At 37.8% G+C, this 11,816-nt stretch overlaps 2 protein-coding genes across 3 annotated transcripts; one reads left to right on the plus strand and one right to left on the minus strand.

Moving 5' to 3' along the window:
• Positions 1-891: 891 nt before the first annotated feature.
• On the plus strand, positions 892-6,134 carry LOC141657287 (uncharacterized). Its single transcript, XM_074464463.1, has 8 exons — positions 892-2,006; positions 2,463-2,595; positions 2,972-3,187; positions 3,657-3,812; positions 3,915-4,167; positions 4,520-4,920; positions 5,446-5,562; positions 5,647-6,134. The coding sequence occupies exons 1-8, from the start codon at positions 1,003-1,005 to the stop codon at positions 5,980-5,982; spliced, it is 2,616 nt and encodes an 871-aa protein (XP_074320564.1). The 5' UTR covers positions 892-1,002; the 3' UTR covers positions 5,983-6,134.
• LOC141657288 (violaxanthin de-epoxidase, chloroplastic) lies at positions 5,246-10,437 on the minus strand. Of its 2 annotated transcripts, none has more exons than XM_074464464.1 (3): positions 10,290-10,437; positions 8,335-8,752; positions 5,246-7,712 (listed from the first exon to the last, which is right to left on the minus strand). In XM_074464464.1, exons 2-3 carry the CDS (start codon positions 8,695-8,697, stop codon positions 6,402-6,404), a joined length of 1,674 nt encoding a protein of 557 aa, XP_074320565.1. In that variant the 5' UTR covers positions 8,698-8,752; positions 10,290-10,437; the 3' UTR covers positions 5,246-6,401. The 2 variants fall into 2 exon arrangements, with proteins under 2 accessions (XP_074320565.1, XP_074320566.1); XM_074464465.1 differs by having other exon boundaries at positions 8,335-8,740; positions 10,290-10,377.
• Positions 10,438-11,816: the final 1,379 nt, after the last annotated feature.

Consider the following 11,816-nt stretch of genomic DNA (forward strand, 5'->3'; position numbering starts at 1 on the left):
CCATAGGCAAAAATCACCTTAATCAACGAAATAAAGGGGAAGGGCCACCGAAGGGGGAATTTTGGTGTGAATATGTCAGCGAAACAAGTCACTCAGCGGTTCAGCGGTTAGACTGTACTTCAAGTTGTCTACCGAGTGAGCGACTTGATCTCTTCACCTAGCTTCGCAAAAACGAATCTTTTGTGGACCCATTTTGCGTAAATATTTTGAAACTCAACCTATTTCTTTAATTAGTTTGTTAGAAAAAAATCTATTTTGGAAAAAAATTCTTAGAGGATTACTAAAACTCTTAATGATCCACAATTGTATACGCAAAAATGTTTGGATGGGTGGCGTAGAGTTGAGAACGAATTGATAAATGGGTAAATTACAATATGATGAACTTGGATATTTCACAAATTGGTGTTAGTTTTCTTTTTAGTTTCTATGGTTTATGAAAATCCTCCATGTTTTCGTGGTTTCATGGCAGCTGAGGTTTTCTTTGGAAAATAGATTTTGGTGATTTTTGATTTTAAAAAAAAAATAGTGGAGTAATGAGTAATACAGTAACAGAATGATGGATGGAAAGATAACTGAGGTCCTTACTTCTCCTCTTTTATACATTAGGTCCTTATAGCTATACTTGTTAATAGTTTGGGTCCTGATAGTGTAGTTAACTCAAATATATTTAGTCTTACAAAACCTGTCTTCTTCCTCAACCTTTCCAACTTGGATGCTTCCCTCGACAGTCGACCCTATCTACTAGGAGTCTAGGACTATTAGCCTACATTCCCATTTAGTTTTACAAAACCTGTCAATATCAGTAGAATCTTAATTACATTCCCATTTCTTCAATTTCATAGGTGGTCTAGATTCACCCTTAACACATACTTTTTCAACTCTATAAATATTAAATATTAAATACTACTCCTAGTATTAACATAATTCAACAAGAAAAATAAAATAAGAACATACCCTTAAATATATCTTTCATTCATTTTTCTCTTCATTTTTTTGTTAAACATGCAAAAATTCAAGATTATAAAAAAACATCATAAACATGTCAATAATCCTTTTCCGCCGCCCCCGAAATCATTGCCTATAGTCCAAGGAAACCTCTCTTTTGATCATCATGCACTCCCTTGTAACCATGTTTACTCCATTGGAAGCCATTTTCAAGGTCTTTGGAGCTCTAACAATGGTGGGCATTTCTCAATATCTCATAATAGTAATCCCAAAAGGGCATTATGGTCAACTATTCCTGGTCAAGCATTTATTTCTGCTGCAATGGTTGAAACAGAAGTGGAAGAAAGTAGAGGATCATTTGCTATAAAAGATAAGAAAATTCATATAGTATGTAATCATCAAAGTATTGATGATATAAAAGTGATCAGTAATTATACTGATTTGAGTAGTTTAGAAGCTAAAGATCAAGACTTTCCGTATCGGTTTCGTGGAAATGATGCAAAATTCCCTGTTCTGCTGATAACAGGATGGGTTCTTAGCATGAAAAGGAAGAGAGAAAAAGTTCAGAAAATTGGATTTCAGGAAAAACTGTTTCTTGATGATGTTGTTGCACCACCTTATTGTTCTGCTAAGTATTGGGTTATTTTCTATGAGAAAAACAATCAACAAATTGGATTTCAAGTGAAGCTTGGTAAACCAAACTTCGAGTTTCATCATCCAAATCCAAATCCAAATCCAAATCCAAAAGGGTTTCATCGAAGATTAGGCCAATTCCGACGACGGAAATTGGGTCTTTGGTGGTTCTCAAAAAGGCGTAGAGGATTTGAGGTGGTAAAACCAATGGAGGATGAGAAGGAAGAGAATTGGTTTACAAATTCTGTAGGGTTTAACAGAATTTGCATGACTTACTCCAGTGACGAAAACGAGAAATTCTTTGGTTTTGGAGAACAATTTTCACATATGAATTTCAAAGGGAAAAGGGTTCCAATATTTGTTCAAGAACAAGGAATTGGAAGAGGAGATCAGCCCATAACTCTAGCCATCAATTTGGTTAGCTATAGGTGTCTGATTTTGACTCATCAACTTCATTCATTAATTCCCATTCTCATCCAACTCTTCAAAATAGTCCAACTTATCCACCATTTTTGACTAGCTATGATAACTTTACATGACACTAAAGCTATTTGTTTGCATACTAGGCCTAACCATGATATTACATATCAGTTTCGATCTTTACCTAGAAACCGATTGTGGCGCAGTCTCGGGTGTTTTTCAGTAAATGCAATATCGATCACCCTCCGTAACTTGCTAACTTCAGAAATTGGTTGAACCGCAAATATAATACTTGATTTCCACCAAAGAAAATAAATCAATTAATGTCACTATCAGCTTGATTTGGAAATGATATTTGTTTAGGAACATAAATGTGGATAGTTAAACTTGCAGTAATTTATCAAAAATGTAGGAAGGTTTTAGTTTAAAAATAGTAACATTACCTATTCAATCTTTTGATGCAGGGCAGCAGGTGACTGGAGTACAACCTATGCGCCCTCTCCATTTTATATGACATCCAAGATGAGATCTCTTTATCTGCAAGGATATGACTACACCATCTTCGACTTATCTCGACACGACAGAGTTCAGATTCAGGTAAGCTGAGCTAAGATTTATGTATTCAGTAATCCCGTGAAACAAACCTTTGTTACTCAGACTTAACTTCACTGCAAATGCTGGACGTAGATGCATGTGGCATACCTATTTGTGACCAAAAAAACATGTTTTGGCAGTTTGGCCTAAAAGGAGGTGCCAAACTGTCATATCATGGCACAAACTGTGTTGTCGATAGTTCAATACACAATAAAAAGCAAAGTGAAGTGTCGTAGTAACACAAGGAAAACCGAAAACTCATTTGAGACCTTAAGACGACCTCTTTCCATGCTGTGTGTTTCATTTAATGCTAGCGATAATGGCTACGTTGTAAGCTTAAAACGGCCCTAAGCATGACTAACTCGTTTATACTTGGTAGGTACATGGGAATTCAGTTGAGGGAGTAATACTGCATGGAAACTCACCTACTGAGCTAATTGAGAATTTCACAGAAAGCATAGGAAGACCACCAGAGCTACCTCATTGGATCATATCAGGGGCAGTGGTCGGAATGCAGGGTGGTACTCAAGCAGTGCAGGATACATTGGACACACTAAAGGCTTATGATGTCCCAATTTCATCATTTTGGTTACAGGTACTATCACAGACTTTTGCTAACACAAACTTGCTAAAGCAATTTACCTATGTTACTCAAACTCGGTTTCAAGTAGGAATGCTAGATACTAAGATACTTTGACACAGATAAAAAGTATCAGAATACGGATGTGCATCAAGTGAGTTGTATTCCATATTCCATTACATTGTGAAAACTACTCATATACTTGGCTTAAATGAAGTGTCATATTGGTGTTTGAGCACGGAGTGTTGCACACATGTATGCAATTTATGAATTATCGAACATAGGTCGGATACGGCTATTTTGAGAAAAATTTCCAGTTTTGAGTGAAAATGAAGCGTCTTAGTGTCGTGTCAGGAGTGTGTTGTCAACAGATTACACGGATCTAAATTTAAAATGTTTGAAGAAAAAATGATATGTTCAGCATGGTTTAGGGCAGTGTCTGTGTCTCTTGATGCACAAGAGTGACTTGTTGAGTATGATTCAGGATTGGGTAGGCCAAAGAGAGACACTAGTTGGATCACAGCTATGGTGGAACTGGGAGGTAGACACAATGCGATACAAAGGATGGAGGCAACTAGTTAAAGATCTCAACAGCCAGCATATCAAAGTGATGAGTTATTGCAACCCATGTTTAGCTCCAGTAAGATGCTTCTACATGATTTCTAATGGTTAAGCTACAAATCACAAAATCATCGATTTTTTCTTAAAAAATAATGTAACTAGATGAATGGTTTTGGTGCAGAGTGATGAGAAACCAAACAGAATAAGAAACTTATTTGAGGAAGCAAAGAAATTGGACATCTTAGTGAAGGACATGGATGGAGAGCCATATATGGTACCTAATACAGCATTTGATGTGGGGATGTTAGACCTGACACACCCGAAAACAGCACCATGGTTCAAGCAGATCCTACATGATATGGTAAATGATGGAGTCAGGGGATGGATGGCTGATTTTGGCGAAGGCTTACCAGTAGATGCTACACTCTATTCAGGTGCTTCTTTTATGATGGAATAAAGCAAAATAATTCACTAAATTCTCCATGCTTCTTGTATCATGAAGTAACCCAGTGTAGCATTTTATAATGCAACTTTCATTATAGGCCATCCGGAAACATCTCTCTGATAAGGTTGCGTATTTTTGATCGACTTTACGCTGCCACGTGCGATAAACTACGGTCATACCATTTTAGACAACTTATTGTGATAACCTTAAGATTTCCTTCACCTTACTTAAGATGCTAAGTGCTATGCTTCCATAAATTAAGTAGATCACATTAGTTAAAAGTCTTTAAGCCTATGAAATTCTGAACAATAAAGTTGCACTAAATATATACTATTATTCAGGTGAGGATCCTATAGCAGCACACAATAGGTACCCTGAACTCTGGGCTCAGTTGAACAGGGAGTTCGTGGACGAGTGGAAAGAGTCTTGTGTAGGTAAGGAGAAGGAAGATCCTGAAGAAGCTCTTGTCTTTTTCATGAGGGCTGGGTTCAGGGACAGTCCCAAATGGGCAATGCTATTCTGGGAGGGGGATCAAATGGTCAGTTGGCAAACAAATGATGGGATAAAAAGTTCTGTGGTTGGCTTGCTGAGTAGTGGAATATCCGGTTATGCTCTTAATCACAGCGACATTGGAGGCTATTGTGCAGTGAACTTACCTCTAATTAAGTATCACAGGAGTGAGGAGCTGCTATTGCGATGGATGGAACTAAGTTCCTTCACAACTGTGTTCCGGACCCATGAGGTGAGTTTTACAACAGATTTTACAAGCAACGCTGTTATACTTGTTTCCCTGCAACAATGACTGTCACTAAGCTTCATTAACTAAGCATATAAATTCAGGAAGAAATCGCATATGGGCAGCATATATATACATATTTTAAAACAACTTTACCTTAATGCCCACGTGCTCCCGCAAAAGGCGGGGTAAAGGACTGGATGTGCGCAACCTTACCCTGAACATACAATTCAAAGAGGTTGTTCCCGGATGACCCACAATGAAAATTGTGCCGAGAGATAGCTTCAATTGACAGCTACTTTAAAAGAATAATGAGTAAGGAAGAACGCAATAAGTTTAACAAGTTCTTTGTTATAAACAATAATTAAAGAATAATGTTTCTTTGGCTCTGTTGGAAATGGAAACTTGTTTTGTACATAATTTTTTATACAAATCATATATAATTTCTTACGAGGTAAGGACCTCCAAAGCCGAAATCATTGTTACATAAATTGGTAGCTAAATCTCTAATCTATTTACCACTTCCAACAGGGAAACAAACCATCTTGCAACTCTCAATTCTACTCGAACCACAACACACTCTCACACTTTGCGCGTTTTGCAAAGGTGTACAAGGCTTGGAAGTTCTACAGAATTCATCTTGTAAAGGTCAGAATATATAGATAAAAGATCAGAGTTTAAAATCATACAGTATAATTCAAATATTTCATCAACACTGCTTGCTCAAAACAGGAAGCTTCTGCGAAGGGACTTCCAGTCTGTCGGCACTTGTTCCTACACTATCCAGAAGATGAATATGTCCAAACACTGACATACCAGCAGTTCTTGGTAGGGTCAGAGATCTTAGTTGCACCTGTACTCGATAAAGGCAAAAGAGACGCAAAGGTCTACTTTCCTCTGGGAGAAAGTTGTTCTTGGATACATATCTGGACTGGTAAAGAATATACAAGCATGGGTACTGAAGCTAGAGTAGAAGCTCCTTTAGGTTATCCGGCAATATTTGTCAAGTCTGCATCTGTAATTGGTGAAACTTTCCTCAAAAACTTGAAAGATTTGAATATCCTCTGATATGTACAATGATTTCTTAGCGCTCAAATTAAAATGATAGAATCTGTACAAAGCTTATGTGCTTCAATTTCGGAAGCTTATAGTAACAACTGGAATTCACTTTTGAGCCAATCTATCAGAGCAGTACTTAACTTCACACCTTCGATGGCCTATACAACACTCCCTCCGTTCATAAATAAACTTCCCGTGTTTCATTTTGCGGTGTCCATGAATAAACTTATACCAGGAATCTTTCCTTTTTCGAAGGTTAGCTATGGTGATTATGGTTTGCGTCCCCACATCTTTCATAACTTACATTCTCATCCACCATTTACTAGCTCCTTAATTTTTAAACTAAACATACCAGGTAATTTTTTCCATGAACAGAGGAAGTACTATATATAGTACAAATGCTAGTAGAAGTATTTTATATACCAGCGCTAAGAAGAAATGTGATTTTGTTCGCCAACTTCGATCTTAGAGTGCAGGCTTGAACCTTCAGGGATTCCTAGTGGTGGGTTGGAGCAAGAGCAATTGTCAACTGTAAATAACTCCCATTTCTTGATACCACACTTATCTAAAGCACTAATTAATCTCGGACTTTCTGATTCACTGGGGTACCTTCCGTCAGGACTAACTAGAACGCCACCTGTGTAAGATTGTCCTGCAGCTCGAGCAGCGCCATGGTAATGAAACAACCCCCACTTAAGATCATCTGCAACATCCACAATTGTCCAAGACTCATTTGACACAACACCATTGTCTAAAACACTAAAAAAGAATGTCCCTGGATTCTTGCCTCGCTTGACCCGATATCGTCTTCTCCTCCACACAAGTCCACCATCTAGAGTTTTGACTTGAAAAACAGGTTCATACCAAACTGAGCCTTTGGCCTTTCCTCTGTAAAAGAGTTGGTATTGGCAAGGAAATTGATCATAAGCTGGGTTTTGACCAGCTACAACACGCCAACTCCATTCTAACTTCCCCAACCAACCAACAAAAAGATCTTCAGCAATTTCGTGATCCAACTTAGAGCCTCTGAACATGGTCATAGGAGGAACATAAGGCTTCTCGGGGACTTTTGCATCCAGTTGCAAACAATTATGCTTTTGTAATACACAAAGCGAGAATGCTTCAAGAAGTGGACTTTCATAAGAGGCAATGCACCGATAGTTGCATACCTGATCTACAGGACTGCACTTATTTAAGCATTGGAGGGCCTTTCTACAACTGGGATCCAACAAGCAATTGAGAACCTGGGGCCCGCAATTCTTGACCATGCAGCTAAGTGTAGAAAACCCTTTTGCTCGTAAATTCTTTAAAACCGGGACTGGTCTTATATAAGCGTTTATTATGACCAATAATGAAAATCTAATATCATCTGAATTATGTCGTTCCCAAGCCTCGGTAACAGTCTGCACAGTTTCAGTTTTCTTTTTTCCTTCCTCTGATACTGGAAAGTCCAATAACTTGCTGAACAAGCCTCCTTTAATTTCCGTGTTAATAAAGACCCCTCCTAGTTTATTTACGAGTTCAGGGGAAGACTCAAAGCATATAACATTAGGAATGTTCTGAACATGATCCTTAATCCACTTTACGGTTTCTTGTCTTGTAACAGCAACCACCAACAGTATATCCGCGTGCGCAATCTCCTCCTCAAGGCTTGATTCCATCATTTCATTAGTTTGACCGAGATTGTCAGGGAAGGCGAGCATTTCGTACGCTTCATCAATCCATTTTAGTCTTTTTGCCTGCTCACAGAAGAGATGGAGAGCATATCTTATTTAACTGTCTAGTATTGTTCAAAGCAAGTTCTAAACTTCCCGTATGATAAAGATAGTATTGAAAATCTACTGTAAATTCTCAGAAGTTACACTGCCAAGATCATTGCAGAACAGAACAATTGAGTCATGGGTCAGTGTATTTTTATAGTTTCATGTATATATTCCTAACAGCTGATTTATTTTAATGTCAATGTATTATCCATTTATGCGTATCGCAGTTGCTGATTTGTCTTGTTTTTTTATGAATATTTAGCCATACTTCCGCTCATTTTTTTCTGCACGTGATATTAGATTTCTAGTAAATATGTTTTCCTTTGCCTCTTGTAAACCAGCACCTCCAATGAGGTTATCTATAGTAAGCCTTCGAGAATGGGAGTCAATATCATCCCCCTAATACATTAGCAAGTTAACAACATACTAGTGGGAAACTGGGAATGTTGTTAACTTTACCCATTGGACCATAGAGAATGTTCTCCTGCTAAAAATATTGATAAGTTACCATGCTTGAAAGAAAAGGTTGACTTTCGATAGAAAAAATCAAGAAACAAGGGGAACCACCAAGTGAGACATACAGATTTGAATGACTTACCGTGTGAAGCAGAACATCTTGCCAAGGAGCAGACTGAAGAGGACTAACGCTGCCTTCTCCGAAAATGCTTATAATTTTCACAGGGTTTAGTGCTGATGATGTCTGTTGTGCTTCGGAATCACATAAACATGAATCGTTTTCTTGAGTTTGGGCTCGAGATGATAAACTTTTGAATCGATCACCATCAATCCTAGAAACTTGTCGCGTCATGAAAAGGGTAAGCGGAGCAACATGAAGTCGAGATGGGTTGCGTCTGCTGGGCCTCACTGAAATATTTGGTAATGGATAAGAAGATGAAACTCTGGGGATTAGGAATGACAGAGAACTTATTTTGTGAAGCACGCCTGAAGCTCCAGTTTCCATCTTAATTTTCTTCTTCTAAAACCCAGTCTCTCTTGCCCTTCAACTGACCGTATATCTATTTTAGTAACGAGAGCATGTGAAACTTCTTAGCGCTTCATTCAAATAAAACAGCACAAAAAGCATCACTTATACAAGGAAAGAACATACAGCAGGTTCATACTCCGTACATTTTAGTATTTACACAAAACAAAATGGTCAAATCGTAAATCAAAACACTCTGTCATGTCACTATTACACTTCTGAGTTCTGTCAATCTCATAGAAGCGTGAGAAACCAAATCAAAACCAATCACGGAAAGTTAGTGATGCTGAAAAGATTACTAACTTAATGTAGCTGAATATTACAGGAACAATTGACAGAAACTAATGAGTAATGACAATGGCTTATTGGTATTCAGCTGATGTGATGCAGTCATGCCAACAAATTAAAAGACCACATTGGCACAGTGCTACTCCTCATGTCAAATGAAAGCAGCATCACAATGTCAACAAGACAATGTACAAGGACATACTGCCTTTATTAAACTACTCATGTTAAGATATTCCTCGAGTACTATCAAAAATAAACCTCCTTACTAGTCCTTAGCACTTCGAAAAGAAATCATCAATAACAGCGGAGACACATGAAAACACATACTCCATATAAGAGCCAATCAACTTGAGTACAAATCAAATTCCAAATGGCATAAGATTTAACTGTTTGACACTCAATTAATCACGCTGAAATGTTGATTCCAAAAAAATCAGATATGAGGCCTGATACGCCGACAGCATTAGTTCTCTGAACATTATTCGGCAAGAAAATGGAATGCCCACATTCGGTATCAGTTTTTTTTATTACACTCAAGGTACCCAAATACAGTTCTAAAGTTTGCCATTTACCCTTTGTTTGGCCAGATAAAGGGGAAGGGGTCTAATTACTACGGTTAAAACTTAAAATTTAAGGAGCTTAATCACACCGGAGCATAATCACATCATAGAATAAAGTTAAGGAGATCAATTAACATTGTCGCGAATCAATAACTTCCTCTTTAATAAAGTCAAGATATCCCTCATTGGACAAATTCAGAGAAAAATGAAACATAAATCATCTCTTTTTTCCCTCCCCTCCACCTTTCTTATCCAAACAAATATGTAAATCCATGAAATTTGAAATCTCATAACAATTACACTTCAGCCTCAGTAAATATGATTACAAATGCTATAATGCTAAACCCAATAGCACAAAAATTCACCACATTCTCAGAGAAATAAAAACTGAAATGTAAATATGAAGCGATAAAAGGTACTTCCTCCGTCTCAATCATTTGTTTAACCTTTTTATTATTTGTGAGGGGTATTTTAATCAAATGTAAACAAATGATAGACACGGCGCGACAGTACATATAAAGCACACCAATAACAACACAATAATTCTTGAAAGCTCGGGGTTTCGGATGCATGCAGCCTTATTCTCATGTTGCAAACAGACCCGTAAAAACATTTGCGTATAGAATTGCAGAAGTGACATTGATTTCACAAAAAAGAAAGCATGGCAAGTGATTAAACAAAGATGAAGAAGAAAACCCATTTGCATAATCAACAATTAAGTACCTTAGTGATCTGGAGAGAGCAATGCAAAGATAGAAATAATATTTGATGGAGTGGAGCCGTGGAGGAGCATATGGGATTTTAAGCTAGGATATTCTACAAAGCCACTCTCAACCAGAGAGAGTTTTCTCGAGTTTTTGTAGTAGTACGTAATTCACTAGCGGATGATTTACGTGTTTCACCTATAGTTGGCCACGGTTCAGTTTCGCACCAGGCCGGGCTGATCCGGACCTGGCTGGGCTCAATCTAGTCAATCCTAAACAGGTCATTTTTTGGTGTTAACTAATAGTATTTCCTACCGACAGTTGGACAATCTCCTTCGAAGTACTGAAGGCAATTTAATGGTTTGACCCCTCCTAAGTTTGCCTTTTTCATTTGCAAGAGTCAGGAATCGAATCCCGACCGCTTGTTTAAGATATGAGAGCCCTTATATAATACCTCATAGTTTATAAGACCTATACTCAGTCTAGTTAACCGAGTACTCGGCTGAATAGAGCTCACTCGACCGAGTGAGACCTATAACTTTGTGAAACATTCTGATGTTGAGTCACTCGACCGAGTGGCGGTTCACTTGACCGAGTGGAGCTCCACTCAACCGAGTGCCATGTCGCTGTCCAGCTTTTGCACGGGATTGTGGTAGGTCGCCTATCACTTCCTAATCCTTATTTTTTCAGATTATTTTCCCTAAAAACACTACCACCTTATCCCTTATACTCTCTAGAAACACCTCTAAACATCACAAATGCTATCCACAAAGATCTAGCTCTCATATTTGAATATTTGTCTTCCATTTCTTGTTCTTGCTCATTTGTTAGCATTTGTAAGTTTATCATTAACCTTTTCTCCCTTACTCTTATCTAGTAGACCTTAATTTCTCTAGTAGGTTATCTTATAATTAATTAGGATTTTGACTAATTAAGTGGGAGGTAATTAAGGGTTAATTTGTATTATTAATTGTTGTAGAATATATTTGTGATAGTATTCCTTAATTAATTGTAGGATGTGGCTTTTTAGAGGAGGATTAGTGTGCTTGCTTGTGCTAGTCGGAGTTTGCTAAAAGGTAGGTTAATCCTGCTCGGTTTCAATAAGTTTAAATGGTTGCATGTTTCATTATTGTATTGTTGTTGCATTATAATATGAGTTTCTGGATTATGAGTGTTGGCTTCATAATGTTGTTGGGTGTTCTTTGTGACATGGTATTGAGTAGTAGCGTTGGTCTCATATGAACATGGTAGTTGCAAGATAACATGATAGTTGGCATTTGTTGCTAGACTCATGATATGTGGAGGTTGCATCTTGGCATGATAATGAGGTAATGCGACTTGAAGAGTTGGTATGGTTATGAGTACATGAATTCGAGTCATGTCATGTTAATGCGAAAGAGTTACACTTTAAATGCATTGTGATGCATATTGTGAATTGTGATATATGTGGGTTGTGGGTAGAATTGTGGTGGTGATACTTGGTTGATTGAGGAGACGTAAGGCGTTTGGGAGACCGTTTTACGCTTGAGTCGCCTCTTGGAGCTTC

Source organism: Silene latifolia, chromosome 5, assembly GCF_048544455.1.
Source record: "Silene latifolia isolate original U9 population chromosome 5, ASM4854445v1, whole genome shotgun sequence".
NCBI classification, from domain to species: Eukaryota; Viridiplantae; Streptophyta; class Magnoliopsida; order Caryophyllales; family Caryophyllaceae; genus Silene; species Silene latifolia.

What these genes read in the sequence shown, in the direction of transcription:
- LOC141657288 (XM_074464464.1), bottom strand. Translation starts at nt 8,697, where the DNA reads ATGGAAACTGGAGCTTCAGGCGTGCTTCACAAAATAAGTTCTCTGTCA. An exon ending in AAGATGTTCTGCTTCACACG is followed by an intron (nt 7,713 to 8,334) that starts GTAAGTCATTCA and finishes TTCTGTGAGCAG; the next exon opens with GCAAAAAGACTAAAATGGAT.
- LOC141657287 (XM_074464463.1), top strand. Translation starts at nt 1,003, where the DNA reads ATGCAAAAATTCAAGATTATAAAAAAACATCATAAACATGTCAATAAT. An exon ending in TTTCATCATTTTGGTTACAG is followed by an intron (nt 3,188 to 3,656) that starts GTACTATCACAG and finishes AGTATGATTCAG; the next exon opens with GATTGGGTAGGCCAAAGAGA. An exon ending in ACAGAATTCATCTTGTAAAG is followed by an intron (nt 5,563 to 5,646) that starts GTCAGAATATAT and finishes TGCTCAAAACAG; the next exon opens with GAAGCTTCTGCGAAGGGACT.